The sequence below is a fragment of the Talpa europaea genome (genome assembly GCF_964194135.1).
Source record: "Talpa europaea genome assembly, chromosome: 14".
NCBI lineage: Eukaryota > Metazoa > Chordata > Mammalia > Eulipotyphla > Talpidae > Talpa > Talpa europaea.
Genome location: NC_140082.1, coordinates 2,987,499 through 3,011,145, shown reverse-complemented (window position 1 = coordinate 3,011,145; position 23,647 = coordinate 2,987,499). Strand labels below are relative to the sequence as shown.

Sequence of the window (23,647 nt, the reverse complement as noted above, 5' to 3'; positions counted from 1 at the left end):
CTGATTTTGATTGTTACTTTATTATAATTACTCCTTTTCCTGGTCCCTTATTTAGGTTTTCTAAATTCCTGCCATGAGTGAGACATCTTTTTAGGGAGGGGCTGCCACCTTCACTTTTTTTTCGTTTTTCCACAGATGAGGAAGCCCAAGTTCAGAGAGGCCCGAGCGCGCCCGGGGGGGGGGGGGGGGGCAGCGGCGCTCACGGGCTGGGGCGCCATCGCGGAGGAGTGTTTTTCGGGGGTTCGGATCCGGCCCCACGCTGTCCGAAGTCCTGCGTGTTATCTGATTAGATCTGCTCTGGGTGGCTGGGGCCTCGGGGGGGCCAGAAAAACCGGGGTTCAACAGCTACACAATGACAGTAGCGCAGCCTCACCCCCAAGCCCCAGGAAACCGAGTGAATCCAGCGCTTGCTCAGGCCCAGGGCCCGCAGGCGCGCGCTTCGGGGTGAGGGAATCAGCTCGGGGCGGGGCGACCCGCGCCTTCTCCGCGGCGCGACCGGCCGTCGAGGGGCGCCGGAGCCGGGGGGGCCGCCGGCGGGGGCGGGCTCGCTCCTCCGCCGCCCAGTCACGGCGCCCCCGCCCGCCCCGCCCGCCCCGGCCGCCCCGCCCGCCGGCGGTTGCCATAGCTCCGGGCGTTCGCGTGACAAGATGGCGGCGGCCGGGCCGAGCGGGCCGCGTTCCTGCCTCAGCGCCGCGGCTGCCTCCTAAGGCCGGCCGCTTCCCGCGCGCGCCCCGCCGGGCCCAGGCATGGGCTTTCCGCGGCCGGCCCCTCTGCTCCTGGGGCTCCTGCTCCTGCAGGGCGTCCCGAGGCCGCTGCGGGGGGACCTGGGTGTGTGCGGCGGGGCCGGGGACCGCCGGGCGGGGTGGACGACGAGGCGCGCGAGAGGGGCCAGACTCGGGGTGCGCGGCGCTCGGCAGACCCGCCGCAGCTCAGGAGGGACCCTGCGCGCAGCTCAGGAGGGACCCTGCAGCCACTGACCCGCCCTGTCCCTGCCTTTCCTCCCAGCGTTCCTCCCGCCCTTCATCCGCATGTCCGGCTCTGCGGTCAGCGCGGCCCTGGTGGGAGGCACGGAGGACGTGAGGGTGTCCCTGGCCGTGCTGCGCGGCGAGAAGGGTAAAGGCCTTTCCCGCGGAGAGGGCGAGGGTTGGGCCAGGTCCAGGCCACGCGCAGGCTGGCGGGTGGCGTCCTGAGGGTCCCCCGCTGATGTCCACTGCAAACCCAGCGTGGGGGTGGGGTGGGAGAGCGGGCTGTGGGTCAGGTGAAAGACCGCTTGGGATCTTAATGGCTGACCCCGCACCTTACACTGGTCACCTCCTTGCTCCAACGAGAACAGCGACATCTTTCTCCCATCGAAGATACTGAAGTTGGGAGAGGTGGTCACTTGTCCAGGGTCACACAGCTTGTCAAGGGCCCAATCCTAGACTTGGAAAGGGCTTTCACCCTAGGGAGCTTTCTGCAAGAGTGCCCCCTTCACAGCTGGGCAGTGCCCCTTGCATCCTCATCTTCTCTCCCTTAGGGTTGTTGCCAGTTCCGGCTTGTGGAGGGCTGAGCAATGAGACTGGAGACTGGAATTTGACTGTGACGCCTGGTGTGGTGAGGCCAGAGGTCAAACCCTTTGGGGCATCTTTGGGAGGATGCGTTTTTGATTTGGCACATTATGGCTTTCTCTGTGCTCACTATGAAACTGTGAGCTATAGGGTCTAGCCCAGAGGTTCTCACCCTTGGTTGGGAGTCCTCAGATGGACTTCATGGGGTCTGTGAAACTCTGAAGTTTGCACAAAGTTATGTGTGTATGTGCATTTTTTTCCTCAAGAGTGTTGCCAGTTTCTGAGGGGTTATCAAATGGCTCTGAATCAAAACAGCTTCATAAACCACAGCTCTCACTCAACTCGTGTAAGGATGCTCAAGGATGCTGGAGAGACTGCACAGCTTCCACTTAATAAACGTTTTGTAGAGCGAGTGCCTCCTACAGGCGAGGCGTCAACTCCTTGAAGGCTGGGAAAGGCAGACTCTGCTTGCACCCCCGGAGCTAGGGACAGTTTCCTTTGACTTTCTTTTGAGATTGAATCTTCGCTGGTCGGATGATAAAGAAACCAGAAAGGTGCTAGACAGGCTGAGTTGACTGACCAGCCCATGTTTCCCTAAGTGTCCCCAGCTACCTGCTCCTGTGGCTACCTGTGCATTAGGAGTGGGGCTTGCGTCTTGCCGTAGGTTTATAGCAGGGCTTGAACAGAATCAGGTCACCTCCCTATCCAATTCTCCTTTTGTCTCCTTTTGAACAGAGGCTGATATGTGCTTTCCTTGTGTTTTCCATTGTGTCTTCTTGTAATCACAGGTGTGCTGTTGAGTCCCTCTGAAAGCACCATGATGTTTCCCTTGCAGGACGCATTGGAAGTGACCGTGAGGCTGAAGGGGCTTCAGCAGCTATGTTCCTTGAATGAAACAGATCCCTTCTTAGCATCCCCATGTGTCCTCCAAACCCTTCTGGTGTCAGCATCCAACGGGTCCTCCTGTTCAGCACATCTGCTCATCCAAGTGGAAATTTATGCTAACACTGCTCTGGCCCAGAATGCATCAGGCAAGTAAAGTCTATGACGATCAGGCATTGTCTGTTTGATGATAAGTACCGTGTGCTGCACTCTGGAGTCTGTGTTGCCTTCCTAAATGCGTTTTCCTTTTATTTTTTTTAAGTTTTTTTGTTTTGTATTATTTTACTTAAGATTTATTTTTTCTTGTTTTTCTATTTGTATCTTTGCAAGCTACCTTAAATCCTCTTTGAGAGGTGGTTTGTTTCTGTGTATTTCCTATGACTCCATTTTAAAATCACAAACACCTATAAGATTGTGAGTGAGTTTATAGAATACAGCAGATTTTCCTTGAAGGCTTTTGACCTCCAGCTCGCTTTCTCAATGGCAGTCTGCCAGCTTAGGCTTTACAGAAGCACATATTCCATTAAAAAAAAAAAAAACCAGTAACACACAGTTCATTCTTCTATACTTTTTAAAAAAACGTTGCTGAGATTGTTCCATATGATTAAATGCACTATAAGAGGAATCAATGGTAACCCACCACATTCTTTTTCATAGCTGCATAGTATTCCAACATGTGGCTACATCCCTTATTTTACTAGTCTGTGAAAGAATTTGAGTCATTTCTCTCCTTTGATACCATAACAAGTGCTACAGCATCTATCCCATTGTGAGCATCTCTGGACAGGAGAAAATGGTTTTGCATTATTCTCCCTTTTGTAGAGTGGCAGCGTTCTAAGAACAAAAGACCTCAGTTATACTGATAGTAAGGGGTCCCTCTGATATGTCCCACCTCCACATCCTCCGTCCTCTGCAACAAACCCTTCTCGCATTCTGGTGTCACCTGCCTTCTCACATTCTAGTGGTTCTGAGAGGTTAGGAGGATTAGCTAAGTTGTGATAAAGCTATTCAGCGGGCGACTGTGCTCCCCAGTGCATGTACTTGCTCAGAAAGAGCTCCAGGATACAGTGCTAATTGCTAAAAGCAAAATGAATGCAGACTCTGCTGAAAGTGGGGGAGGAGAGTAGATATTTAAATTTGCTTCTAGAAGCTCTGCATAAACCAGTGCTGCAGACTGGGTGGTGATGAGGGACAGATGGGGCTGAGGGAGCCGGCTCTCACTGCCACCCTTTTGATGTTTTTGAATCATGTGACTCTTATTCAGATGGATAAAGATTTTAATCATTTTCTAGTTACTAAAATTCAAAGCAAATCAAAAAGTCAAATCCAGTGGGTGTTTAAAAAGAAAATAGGAGGAAGCGGCCTTAGTTCTGCCACGCAGTGATGACTTTTATTATTATTTTTTTAAATGTTTCTCTGTCAGGTGATATTTTGGAATGCCTGTGTGTGACTTAGGTGAACCTTGGTTTGTTGGTAATGATGAGATGCCTGCTCTGACCCTGTGAAGGTATGGACAGTTTTGTACCCCGTCAGCCAGAGATCAGAATGAGGAAAAGGACGGACGCAGAGACAGGAGGTACATGGTGTCCTCAGGGACAAGGACGCTGGCAGGCAACGTAGGACACGTATAGACGCACGAATGTCTGTCTTTATGTCACGTAGTAGCATATACTCTAGAACACCCTGTTGATGTCATGTGAGCTTGACCACGGCGCATCAGACCCGTGACCCGTCCTTGTTCTTGTCCTCGAGACTGTCGGCATATTAGGCTTCTGCTGTGCTACCGCAAAGACCCTGTCAGTAGTTGTGTAGACGCTTCCACTGGCATGGCCTTAGTGGTCATTGCTACAGAGTTGGAGGAAACGGTTTTCCAGCATGGACCAAATCCCAGGACAGAAGTAAAATCCAGCAGATGGAAACTTTATCTGCACGATAAATGATTGCAGGGAAAGCAGAACTCTCGCTCCCTCCCCTCTCCACTTCTCTCTTCTCTTCTATCTCTTCTCTCGCTCGTGTGGAGCAAGTTTCTCCTCTGGCCTGCCCCACCCCCTCCTCTCTCTCTCCGGCCACCCCTCTTACTGCTGCCTGCCCGTGTCTGGACCTGGCTGGGCATCCTGCCCCTTGGCTGGGGTCTCCTTGAGGGTAAAGCTCCGCTAGGGACTCCAGGTGTCTTTTTTCAACCTGGAAGGCATCCTTCCGCTCACGCGCCTGTTCCTCCCCTCCCACTTCTTACCTGAGCAGACTCCTCTGCCAGGTGGGTCTCCCCTTTGCCCAGCCTAAGCCGAGCGCCCCCCTGGGTTTCTCTTGTGCCTTGGCCCCCTTGACGGCCATGTGACCTGCTCATCTGCCTGTCCTCCCTACAGGAGGGGGCTTCCCAGGGAACCAGCTCCTCCTCCCCGCAGCGCTCATGCCGTGGGCCTCAGCTGCCCACTCGTCCCGGAGCCCTGAGCTCGCGTGGGCCGAGTGCTTGAACGTCTGGCCCGAGATGAGCCGAGTGTCCCGGGCCCTGGGTTTGCAGGACTGTGTGAAAGGGCATAAAATCAGTCTGCTTCACGTGGGCTGCCTGTTGAAATGATAACATTTAGGGGCTACAGGATGAAGTATGCCACGCATATGTGACATGCATATTAATTAGTTGTTAATACATATTAATTAGTTATTAAATTAATCACACCTATTTTCACTTAGTATGGCTACTAGGCAATTTAAAATAATTTGTCTGGCTTATACTGATGCTACTCTATAGTGCTGGACCACACTTTTCTTAGGGAGATAGAATTTCCTACAAGAATTTGAGATAATTTGCAATTTTTCTCATGGGATTTGAGCTTCTGAGAGGACAGTTTCTCACGTCGCCCCAGGAGTGCTTGTGGGCTGAGGTCCCAGGTCCGTGGCCCTTTTGAAAAGAGTCTGTGATTATTCCCCCTTGAAACTCTATGATTTGGGCATTAAACATAGAGGCCCAACGTGCCTGAATTTGTCATACGATTTTGAGCTTTCCAAGTTTAATTCTTGGGGATTTTAAAAATTTATTACTGTTAACAGAAAAAGGGGTAGAAATAAAGCCTCTCGGGCCTCCCTGGTGGCGCAGCGGTTGAGCGCTGGGTTGCGAAGCTGCCCGCAGCCTCTGTGGCGCCGGTTCGATCCCTGGCTGCTCCCCGGCCACCGGAGGAGGGTCCCGCATGGCGCGCAGACCTCTCCTGCCGCCTGCTGCTCCCCTCAGCAGTGTGCTTCGTCAGTCTGCCTGTTCTGTTCTCTGCTCTGGCTCTGGTGAATTCTCTCACCCTCCCGCGCTTCTGACTGTACCCAGTGCTTGTATAAATAAATAAAAATAAAAAAAAATAAAAGACTGATTAAGATTCCATTAAAAAAAAAAGAAATAAAGCCTCTCTCTGCGCTACCTGATTTTTAGTCCTCTCACTGAAAGGTGAGCCATTGAGGCGCAGTGTATGTTTATTCGCGAGGTAACAGAACTTCTACAATGGACCGTGGCATCTGTGAGGACACTAAAAGCCACTGGATTCTGTGCCTTAAGTGGACCAATTTACGGGGGGTGAATCATACCTCACGGAGGCCCTTTTAAAGAAATGCCGTAGCCCCAAGAGCTGGTGTTGATGGGGATCCAGCCGCTGCTAACCAGGACTTGGCTGCGAAGTAAACAGGAAGAGCAGGCCCCATCCTGTGGCTCCTACCGCTGAAAAACCAAGTCACACACGCACATGCACACCGAGGCTGTGAACAGGAATCAGCGCTGGGAATGGAATTGTCATTGGGGGCGGGGGAGGGAGTATCTGCCCCAGCTCGCAGGTGAGGTCAGGTGAGGCCTTTCTGGGAGGTGACTTTCAGCCAAGGAGCCAGAGGAGGCAGTGGGGGGGGGAGAACAGCGCCCAGGGGCTCTGTCAGGAGAGGGGCTGGTGTGTGCAGGGCCACGAGGTCGAGGGTGGGGGTGAAAGGTGCCTGTGAGTGCCTGTAAGGGGAGGGGCACGTCGCCCCCGCTGTCTGCGTAAGGGATGGACAGGGAGGCTGGGGGTAGATTGCAGGGCACCGGGGTGAGGATTGGAGAGTTAGCAGAAGAATGATGTGGTTTAACTTGTGCTTTTTAGAAAGATCTCTATGATTGAGTGTGAGGAATGGACTGGGGGGCCTAGTTCTAGGAGCGGTGTCCAGCTTTGAGGTAGGCAGGCATGGGGGACTGGCCACGGGAGTTGACTTCTGGCAGACCAGAATAGCCTCTGGGTTCTTCCTTTGACCTGGTTTCCTCACACCTGAACCAGAATCAGGAGGCATGGAAATCCACCTGTGGATTTCCAGGTGGAAGGGCCCGAGGTTGTGCAGGTTGCGCAGTGAAGTGTGGCCTTCTGTGGTTGGATGGGGGCCAGGAATCTGCCTGGATTGTCACCAGGGCTTCAGTGTTATCTGCCCAAAGAGGCGGTGCGTTTGCAGGAGGTGACACTTCACTTCAGCCTGTGTTATGGGGAGGATTGCTCAGCCCAGAGAAGTGACGTCAGGAAACCCCATTTGTCCCAACTGGTACCTTTCAGCCCGTTGATTATCTTCAGGGTCAGCTGTGACTACTTTGGTCCAGTATCCCCAGTGTGCTTCCTTGTGTTAGGGTTTTGGGGTGTGGTCGAGATGGCCTCAGAGGACAGGAGCTGGCTTTATGGTCTCCCCAATGCGCAGTGTGTGGTAACAGCGACCTGTAGGCCGTGGCTCAGCTGGAACCGGAGACGCGGCCCTGTCCTGGCCTGAGTTTCATCACTGAGCTTTCCTGTTGTTTGTGCTTACAGAGAACACGACTGTCATCCCCAACCAGGTGTATCAGCCCCTGGGACCTTGTCCTTGCAATCTGACAGCCGGGGCCTGTGACGTGCGCTGCTGCTGTGACCAGGTGCGCCTCCTGAGGATGGGGTGAAAGTTGCTCCCTGCCAGCGGCTCTCTCAGTGGGCGAGCTCTCGAAACTGAGGCGGCAAGCTGCCCTCTGATGCAGCGTTTTCCCGCCCAGCATTGTCAGTCTATAGTTTGTGAGAGAAAACAAAGACGTATCTTTGGGTCAAGTCATGTTGGGATGATCATGTGGACAGGATGGTCTTGCATTTATCGAGCTGTGTGTCGTTACCCCAGTCTAGTTTTGTAGTGCTGCCAGCACCCCGGCAAGAGACTTTGTTGCACATACAGCTTTCTGTCTCACTGCTGCTCCCCACTTCCCTTCAAGGAATGCTCACCCGCTGCACGAGAGCTCTTCAGGGACTCCTGTTTCACTGGTGTTTTTGGAGGTGATGTGGACCCTCCCTCTGATCAGCTCTGCTCCACTGGTCCCCCGGCACATGGAAGGCCTGGATGGTTTCCCCTGCTGTGTGTGATGTCCCCCCTGGCCAACTCACCCTTCCTGGGACACTTCTACCATGGGGCCACGTGAGTGCACCCCAACCCCAGGACCAGGGAGGCCGCGGGACCTAGAAGGTGGGGCTCATCCTTTTCAGGACCCCACCAGAGGCCCCACGAGTTAACTGTTCATTTCTAGAATCAAGGTCAAATCTAGCATTCAGTTAGTGAGTTTAGTTTGTGTTAAGTATCTGAAAGACTCATTGAAAATGTTGATTGATACTGCAAACAGTTAATGGTGGTTTTCTGGCAATTCAGAGAGTGAGCAGGGGGTCCAGGCAGTGACCTGGAAAGAGGGGATTGTTGGGGGTGGGGGGCTGTCACTTTCTGTATTTCACCTTTCTATGTTGTTGAATTTTACAGTTTTCACATTATTATCATTATTGCAGTAAAATTCACATAAATAGCATGAACCACTAACCGCTTCAAAGTGAACAATTTAGTGGCATTTAGTACAGATATTATTTTTGTAATTAAAAAAGTAAAAAAAATTAAAAGGACAATTTTTTTTTTTTAAAGATTTTTATTTATTTATTTGTTTGTTCATTTATTTATTTAATTTATTTATGCAAGCACTGGGTACAGTCAGAAGCACGGGAGGGTGAGAGGATTCACCAGAGCCAGAGCGGGGAGCAGAGCAGGCAGAAGGACCGAAGTCCACTGCTGAGGGGAGCAGCGGGCGGCAGGAGAGGTCTGTGCGCCATGCGGGACCCTCCTCCGCTGGCCAGGGAGCAGCCGGGGATCGAACCGGCGCCGCAGAGGCCGCGGGCAGCTTCGCAACCCAGCGCTCAACCGCTGAGCCACCAGGGAGGCCCTAAAAGGACAATTTTTTAGCAGATAAAGCCAAGTGTTTCGTGATCCTTTCTTATGAATTCACAGTTCCTCTAGCCAGCCCTCTCCCCTGGGGGTGACCGTGCCCACCGACCCAAAAGGCGCCTCCGGCTTCGGATACAAGCAAGGGGACCCCATCAGGACCAGCGAGGCACACTTGACTATCCCGCAGGTAAGATCTTTGATTTTAACCTGCTGGAGACTTCTCTTATTTTCCCTATCCTATCATCAATTTAACTCCTACAGCTCTTAAAAATTTCTCCCTAAGTCCCATGGACTTTCCGGGGACTAGACTATTTAGTCTCCAAACTTTTTAAAAAAATATTCACCCTTAGATTGATCACAGTCTTTGCTAAATCTCAGCATGAACTTGCTAAACAAAACCAGAAGATTTTCGATACATTTTTGTGGAAGTAGCTATCACTCTTCATTTCTGTTAGTGTAACAGCCAATTACTAGGAAGCTAGAAAATGCCACCTCATATAACCTTCCAGAATTTTGAAATTATTTGAAGGCTATAGCACTTTATGTGAAATCGTAATACTTTTGAAGTTCAAAATTATGAGGGGAACATATTTGTGGGATGAAAACATGGGTGGGGTGCCAAGCCCTTTCTCTTCATTATGCATAGAAATCCATTTTTATATATTTTTTTAACTTCACAAATTTTTTTAATTTTTTTTTTTATATATTTTTTAGTTTTATATATTTTTTACATCATTTTTCATTTTTGCACAATGTATGCATTTTCGTCTTGGTTATAATCCCCATACAATTCCCGCCCTGCCTTGTTTTAATCCTCTCCCCTCTTCCCCCCACCCCCAAGTGTGTCTCTGGTTTACAGTAAAATCGGGCGGTAATGAGGGAGAGAAAAGACGTTGGACATTTTCTTTTTTTTTTTAAAGATTTATTTTTTTATTATTTTTTATTTATTTATACAAGCACTGGGTACAGTCAGAAGCGCGGGAGGGTGAGAGAATTCACCAGAGCCAGAGCGGGGAGCAGAGCAGGCAGAGGGACCGAAGGACACTGCTGAGGGGAGCAGCGGGCGGCAGGAGAGGTCTGCGCGCCATGCGGGACCCTCCTCCGGTGGCCGGGGAGCAGCCGGGGATCGAACCGGCGCCGCAGAGGCCGCGGGCAGCTTCGCAACCCAGCGCTCAACCGCTGCGCCACCGGGGAGGCCCCGACGTTGGACATTTTCTATAAAGCAAATGGCTCAGAGCGAAGAATCGTCTCTGTTTTCACTAGCGAAGCCTGTGGCGACTCCTCACCCAGTGGCTTCCAGACTCCAATGAGCAACCCCCCTGGAGAGTTTGCTGGCCTTGGCCGGTCCATCGTTCGTGAGCCAGCCCTCGTCCACGCTGCCCGGCAGCTGGAGCCGGTGCTGGGGGACAGGGCAGGGCTTTCCCCAGACGCCCCTGAGTTCTTCTGTTTGGAGGCAAGGCCACAGCTAGCGGGGCTTTCCCTCCCCTCAGGTGTCCCTGGCCGGGCAGTGCGTGCAGGACGCCCCCGTGGCATTCCTTCACAACCTCGACGTCCGATGCTTTACGCCTTTGGAAGTCTACCAGGAGCGAGGCGCGATTGACGTCGTGACCAACAGCGCCGCAGGCCACACGGGAGGTGAGTTAGGAGGAGTGAAAAGGACGCAGACCTGTTCTCACCATCTCACGGGATGTCCAGGGCATCTCCTGCTGCAGCGCCATCTCAGGCAGGGGTTTTCTTTCTTTCTTTTTTTAAAAATTAATTAATTTTTAAAAAGATTTATTTTTTTAAAAGCACTGGGTACAGTCAGAAGCGCGGGAGGGTGAGAGAATTCACCAGAGCCAGAGCGGGGAACAGAGCAGGCAGACCAACGAAACACACTGTTGAGGGGAGCAGCGGGTGGCAGAAGAGGTCTGTGCTCCATGTGGGACCCCCATCCGGTGGCTGGGGATGGAACTGGTGCTACAGAGGCTGGGGGCAGCTTTGCAACCCAGCGCTCAACCGCTGCGCCACCAGGGAGGCCCTCAGGCAGGGGTTTTCTTTGGAAAAAACTTAACAGCACATTGCATGTCAGTTCTTTTTTTAAAAATTGTGGTAAAATTCACATCATGTAGAAGTGACTGGTGTCACAGCTCAGTGGCTGTCTGAGCAGCCACGCTGTTGTGCAGCCACCACTGCCCTCTCCTTCCAGAACATTGAGCCCAGAAGGAAATCCCATTCCACCAAGCAATACTCCCATCTCCCCTCCCAGCCCTGCTCACCTCCTCCCCATCTCTGTGGCTTGGCCTGTCAAGGCTCCTCATAGAAATGACTCCTAAGTAGAAGGCCTGGTGTAGTGTTTTTTTAAGTTTATTTATGCAATTAAGAGCTGCGTCTAGGCCAGAGGTGTGGGGGGTGAGAGGATTCACCAGAAACAGAGTGGGGAGCAGAACAGGCAGACTAACTGAAATCCATTGCTGAGGGGAGCAGCGGGGAGACAGGAGAGGTCTGCTGTGCCATGTGGGTATCTCCCTGGCCAGGGATCAAACTCCTGCTGCAGTTGCTGCTGATAGCTTCATAGTGCTGAGACTTAACTCCTGTGCCACCAGGGAGGCCCCTTGCGGAGTGTTTTTGAGGTTCAGCCACCCTGTAGAAGGACCAGAGCCTCTTTCCTTTATATGCCGGACACGTGCACCTTGGTGCCCAGGCACGAGCTCCTGGCAGGCGGGGGGTCCGACGTCTGCTGTCCGGGTCCTTCTGTGAACCTTCACATGCAGGCGAGTGGGTAGCACACGTTTTCATTTCTCCTGGCCATGTACCTGGGCGTGGAGCTACTGAGTCAGGTGGCAGTTTAACTTTCCAGGAAACCACCAAATGGTTTCCTGAATTGAAAGCACTGCCCTGCACCCCTGCCTCACCGCCCTGCCCATTGGGTCTTACCCGAGCGTGAGCCTGCTGCCGTTATCACTGACCCCTGGGCTTCTGCTCCTCAGTTGCAATTAGATGCTAAGAAATGCGGTTCCCACTGTTTGGGGAGAGTTTGAGGCTGGCACACAGGGCAGGCTCCTCACGCCATGTGCTTGATCAGCATGACCTGGGTCCGGCCCCTGATCCCTGGGTCTTAATTTGTGTCATTTTAGGTATTGTCATACCCAATGTCACCTACGAGCAAGCAGCTGACCTGGACAAGTTCATCACCAGTACAGGTATTTTATTTTTTAATTTTTAAATTTTTTCATAGAAGAACTGGGGTGCAGGCCAGAGATGCGGGTATAAGAAGATTCCCCAGACACAGAGAGGGGAGCAGAACAGGCAGATCTACTGAAACACACTGCTGAGGGAGCAGTGGGGAGACAGAGTCTTCTGCGCCATGTGGGTCACCTCCCTGGCCGGGGATCGAACTGAGGCTGCAGTAGTAACAGCCTGAGACTTAACCCCTAGGCCAGCCAGGAGGTCCCCAGTACAAGTATTTTAATGTCCCACGTTTATGTTGTTTCGCCAGGAAACTATGTCGTTTCTTCCAAGGAACACGTGGTTCCGCACGGTTCTGGAGTGGAGTGTGTTTTCACTGAGAGTCGACAGAGGCTCACCAGTTAGATAGTCACCCCTTGCGTCGCCCTTGCTCCTGTTCCATCTCCCCTCAGGCCTCTCTGTGACCTGACCCGATGCTCGCTGTCCTGGATGTTGGGGCTCCGGGTCTCTTTTCAGCCTCTGGTGCTCTGAGCCTTTTCTAAATGTTTTTCAGTGAACGAATTCCTTAGCCCCTTTCCCTTCCCGCTGCCTTCTCTTTCCTGACAACTAAGCTTTGCAGCCGCCATGCAGCAACTGAGCTCTGGAGCCTGGCAGGTCACAGATCGTGTTTTCACGTGGGGTCCTGTTTGTGTTCCTTTCCCACGTGTGAGGATTCTCGAGTTTGTTCTTTTCTTCATCAAACACCAGCAGAGGGCCTAGCGCATGGCGGTGAGCCTGCCAGCAGGCCCGGCTTTTCTGTCACCACTCACTGAACAAACATCTGCCCAAGTAGGAAGCCAGGCTGGGCCCTAAGCCGGTGCCCGGATGCAGACAGAGAAGGAAGGACGCCCCTCGCTCAGGCCGTCGCTCTGGGCCGGAGGCAACCAGGGCTGGCTTGGAGGACCCAGGAAGGCTTCCCCAGGAAGGGGCGCCCCTGCTGCATTAGGAGCTGGAGAGGCAGGAAGAGTAGGGGTTGGGGGAAGGCCACGCAGGCGGAGGTCTTTCATTTATGAAAGTGTCTATTCATTTGCAGAAACACTTTTAAGTGTTGGATCTACCCCCAAAATTGTGAATGTGGAAGAACATTATATTTTCAGATGGAATAATAATACAATCACTGAAATAAAAGTCAGAATTATCCAGGCAGCGGTCAGTGCCCAGCAGAAAGGTAACTTTGTTGAGGGCTGTGGGGGTGCTTTCAGTTTAAAGCACTTTTTTCTCTCTTTATGATTCTTGTAATTACGTAAAACTAAGTCAGACCTGCTTCTTATGTGATTTACTCAGATTTTTTTTTTTGGTGCATGTCAAATGCAATTATAAGGGAAAGAAAAATAACACGCTGGGGACTTTTTCCCTAGTTAAATTGTGCTTCTGTTTTTATTTTATTTTTAGGAATCATGACACAGAGATTCACCATCAGGTTTTTGAGCTACAACAGTGGTGATGAAAAGGAATCATCTGGAAATCCAGGTGTGTACGTGATTGTGCTGACATCACAGATAAGACAAAGGAGGCTAGATATTGATCGATTTTAGGGGGTGACTGCAGTGGCCTTCCAGGCCGTGCTCTTCTGTGCGCGTGACATTTTCAGAATGACGCGTTGGAACAGTGGGTTGGAACACTGGGCTGGAAACACAGGGTTGGGCCCTCAACCAGCCCTTACCCTTGCTGGATTTACTGGGAGGTGGCGGCTTGGGTCTAGGTCTCCCTCGAAGCCTTGGGGAGCACGACCTGGCCCAGTCTGCAGGCTCTGCAGCTCGCTCTTCTCCCGCCTGAGAGCCCAGGCTGACTCCCGCCACCTTGTAGTTTCGCATTTATTTTAAAAATCACACAAATATCTTTGTTAAACAAAACCAAACGGAATGAAGGTGGTTTCCTCCTCTCAGCGCGGTTTTGGGGTCTCTGCCTGTGGATTCCCATGCGCTGGATCCCGCCGCCTTCATGTGGTCTGATGACACAGCACTGGCTGCTCAGAATCACTTTCTAGAAAGAGGCCAAGTCTCACTATTGTGTCTGCCAGGTTACCAGCTTGGCAAGCCCATCCGAGCTCTAAACACCAATGGAATGAAGAACGTCACGACTTTAAACCTTTGGCAACCAGGTAATCGGCTGGTGACTGGACTACCCCCTGGAAAATTGATTGGAAGTAGGACCACATTTTGAATAGAATTGAATAATCAGTTTAAAGCAGGGTGAGGTGGGGTTGTTTCTCATGCTTCTACAGTTTAAAAAAAAAAAAAGTTATCGTTGTTTGCACCCGAAGCGCTGGGCATTAGTAAGAGTGGTTTAGATGTGGGCTTGGCTTGGAGTCCACAGTCCTTTGCCTGTCACCCAAGGTGGTGCTCCCTGGAGGCAGGGACACTGCGGCCATGGTGATGACCCACCCCAGCAGAAGGCATTCAATTTCCTGCTGAGAACAAGCCCCCCACCCACAGGAAAGTCGCCTTTGCTCAGCCCAGGCAGGGTCAGAGAGCAACAATGACCCCAGTTCTAGAAAACCGGAAGTTTCACTGGCTGCCCAGTGTTTCCTGGCTGTTTTTTAAGAAAAGCTTTAAATTAAATCTTGGGTTTTCTTCAGCCAAAAATACTAAGAAGGTGATCCTTTTTCTGTAGCCGGGAGGGGTCTGTGCGCAGCAGCAGCCCTCAAGCCCATGGGGTTTGGCGAGAACGCGATCTCTGGGTGCCTTTTAGAAGTTGGGGTGAATGAAAACTGCACTCAGCTCAGGTGAGTGTTTCACAGGGGAACCTTTCTGTGCCTTGAAGGGGTTTTGTTTGCCCAAAATTAACCCACCTGGTGAGCACTAAAGGCAACTTGGAGGTGAAAAATTAGTCTGAATAAAAACTTGTGCAAAAGTGATAATGAATAATGAATAAATGCAAACTCTCAGAGCAGTTTAAAGTCAATTCAAACATCACTAGGAGGGGCCAAAGCCATCCTGTCCACATTCGTGCGAATTTCTCCACTGATTTGCTCAGGTCACCAAGTTCTAATGCTCTGAGAACCGTGGAAAGTGCGGGAGCAGGCATCATCAGTGAGGTTGACATTTAAAAAAAGAATACTTGAGCCCTGCAACCTAGTGTATCTAGAACTTTCCACTTTGTTGTCTCCGGGGCGGCATTTGGAAAGGGTTTGTGGGCACGCACTTGCATTCTTTTTCCTTTCAACCGAGGTGAATGCCACCGAATAGTCACTTTAAAGTGAACAGCTGAGCGGCACTTAGCTCAGGGTGCACGACCGCCACTTGATGCCGCTCAAATGCTGTCGTCTGCAAAGGGGACATGGTCCCCACTCCTCCTGCCCTCAGCCTCTGGCCTGCACCATCCTGCTTCCTGTAGGTTCACTTGTTCTGGAGATCTCATGTGAATGGAGCTTGGTGTGTCTGACCCCTTTCCTTGGCTTCGTTGCTTTTTATGGCCGCGTTGTCGTCCAGTCTGGACAGGCCCCTCTGCTCATCCGTGCACCCGTCCATGGACATCAGGCTGGTTTCCACTTTTTGGCTGCTGCAAACAGTCCCGTGCTGGGTTTTGTTTGAATGCCTGTCTCCCTTCCTTTGGGGCGTGTGCCCGGGAGAGCAGCTGCAGGGGTGTCTGGGATTTTTAGGTTTAATTTTTGGGGGAGCACCCATATTATTGTCCACAGTGGCTGCAACAGGCCTGAAAAGGGGCTGTTTCTTCGCCTCTTCACCAATGCTGGTCACTTTCCATTTTTTTTTTTTCCGGTAATAAACATCTGACCAGGTGTGGACTCTCACTGTGGCTCTGATTGCCGCACTGTTAACACCCACAGCATCTCTAACGTATCCCAAAGTGGCACAGTTCTTTGGAGAACAGAGAAAAATGGGGGACTCTGGGAAGGGGAGAAGAACCCCAGGTGTAAGTCACCTGCAGTGACCCTGATTGCAGGTGCCAGACCTGAGCCCACGTGAGAGTCTGCCCCCCGCAGTTCACGGGCTTCGTGTCCCCGAGACGTCGCCAGAGGCCGCCAAGTTCCAGTCCTTCATCTTCACTTAGTGAGCTGACATTCTAGCTAAACACTTAGGTGCCTCTTAATGGTGGATCATTGGGTCCTTGAATTTACCTTAGTAACTCGGTGTCATCTGCCCACCTCCCAAGTTTTGTGACATCAAGGGAGACTGCCTGGAGATTACATGACAGCACCCCAAGTCCAAAGTCAAAGATGCATCTGTGGGGCCTCCCCCAGCTGCTTAGTACCGTCCACTCTGGGAAGGCCCTGGAAGAGAAGCGAGACTCCTGGCCGTTTTTTTTTTTTTTTTTTTTTAAATAGAGGCATGTTTTATTTATTTATTTATTTGTTTGTTTGTTTTGTTTATACATGCACTGGGTACAGTCAGAAGCGCGGGAGGGTGAGAGAATTCACCAGAGCCAGAGCGGGGAGCAGAGCAGGCAGAAGGACCGAAGTACACTGCTGAGGGGAGCAGCGGGCGGCAGGAGAGGTCTGCGCGCCATGCGGGACCCTCCTCCAGTGGCCGGAGAGCAGCTGGGGATCGAACCAGCGCAGCAGATCTGTGGGCAGCTTCGCAACCCAGCGCTCAACCGCTGCGCCATCAGGGAGGCCCCTCTTGGCCAGTTTTTAATGCCAATTCCCCTGGCACTTTTTATTTGTATTTTTTTTTATTTATGCATACAAGAGCTGGGGTGTAGGCCAGAGGTGAGAGGGAGGTGGTAAGAGGATTCCCAGGAGACAGAGTGGGGAGCAGAAGAGGCGGATCTATGGAAATCCACTGCTGAGGGGAGCAGCAGGAGAGGGGAGACAGGAGAGGGCTGCTGCACCATGTGGGCCAGCTCCCTGGCCGGGGATCGAACTCAGGCCACAGTGGCCGGCGATAGCTTCATAGTGCTGAGACTTTAACCCCTGCACCACCAGGGAGGCCTTCCCCTGGCACTTTTTTATTCAGACATCCACGACCACAATCTGGGCATTCCCCGAAAAGGGCTTTGGGAGGAGACCTGCTGGGCGCGAGCTGAGGAAAGTCTGACTTTCTCACAGGGAGAAGGCCGCCCAGCGGCTGGAGGCGCTTGTACAAGCAACGCATGTTGCAGTGAGAGGCAACTCCGACTACACTGACCTCAGCGACGGCTGGCTGGAGATACTGCGTAAGTCAGGCCCTGTGCGCGGTTGACAGGCACCCCATGGAGGTCACCCTTCAGAGGTCACCCCTCAGAGGTCAGCTCCTGGGGCAAGGGCGCGTCACCTCTTATATCTGCCGGTGTTGTTTTCTAAGAGGAAATCCCCATGAGGTCCACATCGCCCGATTGTCTTACAAGCTGATAATCTTTGTCAAAAGGGCGTCTGAAGGAGGTTTGGAGATGGCCAGAGGGTTTTGTGGGCACGGCTATTTTTGGTTGCGAGGAGTGTGGGCGTTTAAGAATGGACTTTGTTATCTATGAAAGCAATTTTGTGAACTTACAAGAAAACGAGGGATGGAAAACATGCTGCTCAGTGAGAGAAGCGAGTCAGGCAGGACCACACAGCGGGTGGGCGGTGTCTGGGCAGGCAGGGCTGGGGACACGCAGGCTGCGGCGGCCGGGGACTGGGCAGTGGGAGGACTCGAGGGGTGGCTGGTGGTGAGAATGGGCTTCCTTGTGGGTGAAAATGTTCTAAAATGAATCAGGTGGTGGTCGCACAACTACGTGAATGTACTAAAACCACTGAATTGTCACTTTAAAAGGGCAGATTGCCTGGCATGTGAATTTTACCTCAGTAAAGCTGGAAGGTGAGAAGGAAATGAAGGTGCAGAGAGCGCATTCCGGCTGGGGCCACTGAGGCCTGTCAGCAGACTGGTGGTCAGCGCCTTTGGTCAGAGGCCTTTGCAGTGTTGGGTCGGCTGAGGGAGGGAGTGCGCGGAGGAGAAGACACAGGCCTGTGGCCTGGGGAGCCCAGCGAGCCAGACTCCTTGGCCCCTACCTTCCCCCGCCCCCCACGCAGAGGTGCTGGTGCGGCAGGGTCCCAGCCTCCTCGCCCTCCTCCCAGCTGCTAAGCTGCTGACACCCTTCCAGTTTCTCGGGGAGCCGCGACCGTGTCTTCACGGAACAGAAAAAGCTGCTTCTATCTCTCCCTTTCACGCAGTTGCCTTTTGAGGCCAGAAGGAGCTGAGGGACTGCAGCATGTGCTTTCCGAAGCCCTGTCCCTGCCACCGTGGTGCCCTCACCGCCACCCGCCTGGTGGGGCAGCAGCGGTCAGCCGGGTCCTGCCCTGCCTTCCTGTACCTACCGTCCTCCTCCTCAGCAGGCCGGAGCTACTGGAAGGCCCTTCAGGACCCGGGCCTGACTCTCCCGCCCCTGTGGTTAGGGTCTGGTCTCCTTCCCTCTGGCTGCCGAGGGTCATAAAACAGGCCTGTGGGCCCTCAGTGCCGGGATGGACCAGCCTCTGACTCAGAGGGGGTCCTCTTGCCTGCGGAGCCCCAGGCGGCGATTTGCCAGTCCAGACAGCGCTCCGTCCCTTGGCCAGATTCTAGTCTCATTTGCAAACAGAAACCGGGGCCTGGGGCTGCCAGCCCGGGCTTTGCCATCGAGGCCAGCCGGATGGGCTGTGGAGCGCCCGAGGGATGGAGGGGAGAGTCGGGCAAAGCCCCTGAGGAGTCAGAAACACGGACGGGTCCAGCCAGCGAGCGCAGCAGTTAGGCAAGAACTCAGAGGAGACGGCGTGTTGCCGCCTTCAGGGCCGGAGCAGCAACGCCTGCAACACGGCCGAGCCCCAGCCAGCCCCAGCCTGGTTCTCGGACAGAAGAAAGGTGGTTTTGGAGCAGCATCCCCGACCTGCAGGCCTGAGGGAATGAGGATCGCCGACCCCCCACCCCCGCCGCGAGTTTTCAAGATGAATGAAAACTAACTTTTGTTTCACTTGTATCCCTGTGACATGCCGGGAATCGCTTTGCCAGCCGACCCTCCGCGTCTCTCCAGCTTCTGGCTCCGCGTCTCTCCAGCCTCTGGCTGCGCGGCCTGGCCTGCGTGTGGCCTGGGGCCCACGCGCGTTTTACCGCAGCAGTTTCTGTTTCTGAGAGAGCAGCAGGTGGACTTCAGCGAGGAGCAGCTTGGGGACCAGATCATGGTTTAGGGTTCTAGGACGCGGGCCAGGGCGTGTAGAGCCACCAGCGCACATTTAACACAGAGGGAAGCTTCCTGGACGCTGGCGCCACCAGGACTCGCGCCCCGGCGCGTCCTATCTGGTGGCCTCTCCCTCTGGGTGGTGTCCTGCATTCCAGGGAAGCGGTTACTGTGTCTTCTCCCCACAAGACTTCACTCTGCGACAGGTGCAGAGGCCCCTGACCCGGGTGCAGGCCCGGCTGCTGGCGGCCCGAACGGCGTCTGCCCGGACATCCCCACTCAGCTGACCGTCCGCATCCTCTTCTCAGACACGGGTGCCGTGGAGGGGGTTCCTCAGCAGGAGATCCTGGGCGTGGAGACCAGGTAGGACCCATCCTGCGAGGGACGCTGCGCGTGCTTGCAGGGCCTCTGTAGCTGCGCATGTTAAGCCTGAGAATGTGGCAGGCAGTGTGCTTGGGGGCCCCCAGTGGTTGGTCAGTGGAGCTTTGGGGAGCTGTTTAAGGCTCCCCTCTCCCGTCCCGTCCCCCGTGGGAGACAGGGATCCTGGGTGATTACTTCACCTCTGCCGAGCTGTGCTGTCCTCTGTCAGACAGTGCCAGTGCCGTGATGTGCCAGGCTGCTCTCGACGGTAAATGCCAGGCCCTAATTACACTGATGTACGCAAAAGGGCGCTTCACAGGCCCAGGTTCTGAAAAGGCCACGTGCCACCAGCTCATGCTTCCCTGAGGCCGGGGGTCTTCCCCCATCTCTTCACTCCTCCTTGCTTTGGGTAGACTTCATTCTGGGGGGATTTCCCCAAGAAGTGGAAAGAAACATCCAGCAACTCCAGATATGTTGCAGGAGGCAGGGGGGCCTCTTTCCCACCTTTCTTAAAAATGTCTAGAAAGGGGTCTCCCTGATGGCCTAGAGGTTGGGTCTCAGGCTGTTACTGCTGAGGCCTGAGTTCGATCCCCGGCCAGGGAGCTGACCCACATGGCGCAGCAGAACTCCCGTCTTCCCGCTGCTCCCCTCAGCAGTGGATTTCGCTCAGTCTGCCTGTTCTGCTCCCCGCTCGGTCTCTGGTGAATCCTCTCATGCCCAGTGCCTGTGGCCTGTACCCCAGCTCTTCTACACAAAAATTAAAAAAATTTTAAAAAATGCCTGGACAGACTTTTACTGGTTCTGTTTGGTTTACGTGCTCCTTTCTGAACCAGCAGCTGTGGCCAGGGCGGTAGGCAGCTCTGATTGCCTAGATCCAATGATGGACAGGCCCCCAGATTCAGGTTGGCCCCCCGGTTGAGAGCGGGAAGGGGTGGTTTCCCAAGGTAAAGTTCGGATGCAGTTTCCAGAAGAAAGATGGCAGAAATAATACCACACGCTCCTTGTAGGGCTGTTTTGAGAATTACATGGGGCGAGTTCGCAGGGCATATGTCAGGCGCTTGGCGCTGTGCCCAGGACGTGACAGGCCCTCAAAAATGGTTGGCTGCTGCTGTTGGTTACATGGTGGTGAAACAAATGATCTTCTCCCCCAGGTTCTCCTTGGTGAGCTGGCAGTTCCAGTGCGGGCTCACCTGTGAGGATACGGCCGACTTCTTCCCGCTCAGTGCCTCCGTCCAGTTCATCCAGATACCAGCACGGTTACCCCGTCCACTTACTAGGTAACCCGGCTGTGACCTGGGTGACATTATTAGGAAGAGGAAAAACATGTATTTGGAGATAAGAAGTTTCTCCCCGCCTTTCTCCCCTTTAAAAATAATCACATTTACTCTACGGAGCAGGTTCAGTTCACAGCATGTCCAGGCACCCGCCAGGGACCCCTGCCAGGCCCCAGGGAGCAGAGCACGGTCCAGGCCGTGGCGTCCAGGGCTGGTTTATTTCCTGTGGAGGCTCGGCTTCTGCTGAGCTCTCTTGCATAGTCTGGATGCTTCTCACTGGCCCGGGAGCACACGCTCTTTCACAGACACCAAGAAATACTCCCCTGTGAATTTCTTGAACTCTCCAGCCAGTGATTTAACACAGAAATGTTTTGCACTGACTTGAACTTCACGCTTGGACTGTGGATAGATGTTTCTTTCTTGAGTCAAGTTCGGAAGCTTCTTATCAGCAGCGCGCTGGGTGGTGATCTCCCTCGATGTTTTATAGGTTCCAGATCAACTTCACAGAGTACGACTGTAACAGAAATGAGGTGTGCTGGCCGCAACTTCTCTATCCACTGACCCGCGATTACCAAGGTAGGGTGAAGTGGGCTTCTCAACCGGTTATCCTTATGCTGTAGCGGCTAAAGAGGCTGAAGAACTTTTTTTTAAAAGATTTATTTATTTATGCATACAAGAACTGGGGTACAGGCCAGAGGCTGTGGGGGGAGAGAGGATTCACCAGAGTGGGGAGCAGAACAGGCAGAGTCACTGAAATCCACTGCTGAGGGGAGCACCGGGGAGACAGGAGAGGTCTGCTGGGCCGTGTGGGTGGCTCCCTAGCTGGGGATTGAACTTGTGTTGCAGTGGCTGTGGATGCTTCATAGTACTGTCTTTAACCCTGTGCCACCAGGGAGGCCCAGCGACTGAAGAACTTTGAAAGTATAATTGTATAATTATAATTATTGAAAACTTTAAACAGTGAACTTTGAACAAGCGGAAATTGTGGCTAGTGTAGCCACTTAGAAATGACCACTGTCAATGTTCTAGCTCATTTCTACCTAAATATTGACCAACAAAGTCACGACAATTACGTGCTTCACAGGACTCATTGTCTTGCAGGGGAGCCTTATCCTCAGTGCGTCGCCAAAGGCTCACTCTTGGCGTCCTTCTTCATCTTAGCGGTGCTCCTCAGTCACCCCTGGACCAGAGTGTGCAAGGCTTGGAATCCAGCTGCCCTTTGACCCCTCCAGGCCGTGCACTGGACCTCAGGGCTCCATTGCAGGCCGACGTGCCTCTTGGTAAAACTGTAATAAATGAAATGCTTTATTTCTGTAGAAAATTTCCTTTAGTGCTCTGTGGATTTAAATCACATCTCCAGACACTGGAGCCATGCGGGGGTGGGGTGAGCACGCTCTTTCCTGTGCAGGTGCCACACACGGTCCGGAGGGTCACCCATACATAAGCACAATGAGAAACTTCACCCCAAATCCCTGGCACAGGCGTTTTGGCCCACAGATGTCATTTGCACCATAGAGAGTCCATCTTTTCCTTAACTTTTTAATATATTTCTGTCAAATGGGTTCAATTCCAGTGTTCCAGAGAAAGGATTGAAAAATGCATTAAAGCCTGAAAAAATGTCTGTAGTATATAAGGCAGCTGCGGGGGGAGATGCGGCGATGGGGCAGGACAATAATACAGGGGGAAAAGGCGAAACCCGGAGAGAAGGAGCCCATGAAAACCACGGACCCCGCACTAGCGGGCAGACGCCTTCGCTTCGTCTTGGGTTTCCAGACAGACAGGAGCAGAGGCCGGTGTCACAGAGGATGGAAAAGCAGAAATGAGCTGGTTTGTCCCAGTTGGGTCCCGGAGGACGCGGCGCTGTGGCTCCCGCGGGGCAGAGCGCGCGGGGAGGGGAAGGGGGGGGCTGCCTGCACCCCAGCCTCACCGGCCCGACAGATCAGGTTCCAGAGGGGCCCGCGCGCCGCCTGGTCTTGGAGTGGCCGAGTGGCCCTTCCCGCCACCAGGCCCGCCCGGGCGAGATCTGGGAACCCGGCGCCCGTCCTCGCCCACGGGAAGCACACGGACCCCCGCCCCCGCTGCGCCCCGCGGGGACCGAGCCCCCCTCCCGTTCCGGCTCCTCGACGGGACCGTGGGCCGGGGCGGCCCCTGAGGAATCCGCTCAGCCTGTGGCGGCGACACTCGCCGTGGAAAATGGCGGGTGGCCCGGCCCGACGGGTTCCCTCTGCGCTCGGAGGGGGAGACCCGCTGCGGCGGGGGGCGGCTGGGGGTGCAGCCTGGCCGGGTCCGCACGTTCGCGGGCGTGTGAGGGACCCGACGGCGGCCGCCGAGACTGTCCGGGGGGGCGGCCGGGCCCGCGGGGGGGGGCGGGGGCGGCCGGGGCCGCGGAGCCCGGGCAGGCCGCGGGGAGCGGGGCCGAGGGGCTCGGGTTTTATTCGCGGGCGGGGGCGCGGGGGCGCGGGGGCGCGGGGGCGCGGGGGCGCGGGGGCGCGGGGGCGCGGGGGCGCGGGGGCGCGGGGGCGCGGGGGCGCGGGGGCGCGGGGGCGCGGGGGCGCGGGGGCGCGGGGGCGCGGGGGCGCGGGGGCGCGGGGGCGCGGGGGCGCGGGGGCGCGGGGGCGCGGGGCTCTCACTGGGCTCGCACCCACTTTCGCGCTTTGCGGGGCATCGCCGCGGCTGCTGGGCCGGAGCGGGCAGGACCGGTCCCGGGCGGGCGGAACCGCAGGAGCCAGGGGATCCCCGCGGCCGAGCAGGAGGGGTCCGCGGGGGCAGACGGAGCGGGGGCCGCGCCCCTCCTCACTGGCCGCGCGGACGGTGCGCCCCAGTCGGGGGGCCGGGGCGGCGCCGGTTGGCCCCGCCTCTCCGCCAGGCGTGCGCCGGTTGGCCCCGCCCCGCCCCGCCCCGCCCCGCCTCCCCGCCGGGTGGCCCCGCCCCGCCTCCCCGCCGGGTGGCCCCGCCCCCGCCCCGCCTCTCCGCCGGGTATGCGCCGGTTGGCCCCCCGCCCCGCCCCGCCCCGCCCCGCCCCTCCGCCGGGCGTGCGCCGGTCGGCCCCCCCGCCCCGCCTCTCCGCCGGGTATGCGCCGGTTGGCCCCGCCGCCGCGCCGGCACCCCGGGCGC

At 54.7% G+C, this 23,647-nt stretch overlaps 1 protein-coding gene across 1 annotated transcript; it reads left to right on the top strand.

Moving 5' to 3' along the window:
- Positions 1-746: 746 nt before the first annotated feature.
- TCTN2 (tectonic family member 2) lies at positions 747-21,756 on the top strand (the record flags this gene model as incomplete). The annotated part of the gene is made up of 18 exons (XM_084253169.1): positions 747-828; positions 1,006-1,113; positions 1,517-1,605; positions 2,383-2,578; positions 7,217-7,317; positions 7,642-7,841; positions 8,691-8,814; positions 10,118-10,262; positions 11,615-11,809; positions 12,868-13,002; positions 13,227-13,304; positions 13,855-13,935; positions 14,448-14,559; positions 16,843-16,949; positions 19,106-19,262; positions 20,411-20,536; positions 21,021-21,109; positions 21,635-21,756. The coding sequence occupies 18 exons, from the start codon at positions 747-749 to the stop codon at positions 21,754-21,756; spliced, it is 2,247 nt and encodes a 748-aa protein (XP_084109295.1).
- Between the last annotated feature and the right edge of the window lie 1,891 nt (positions 21,757-23,647).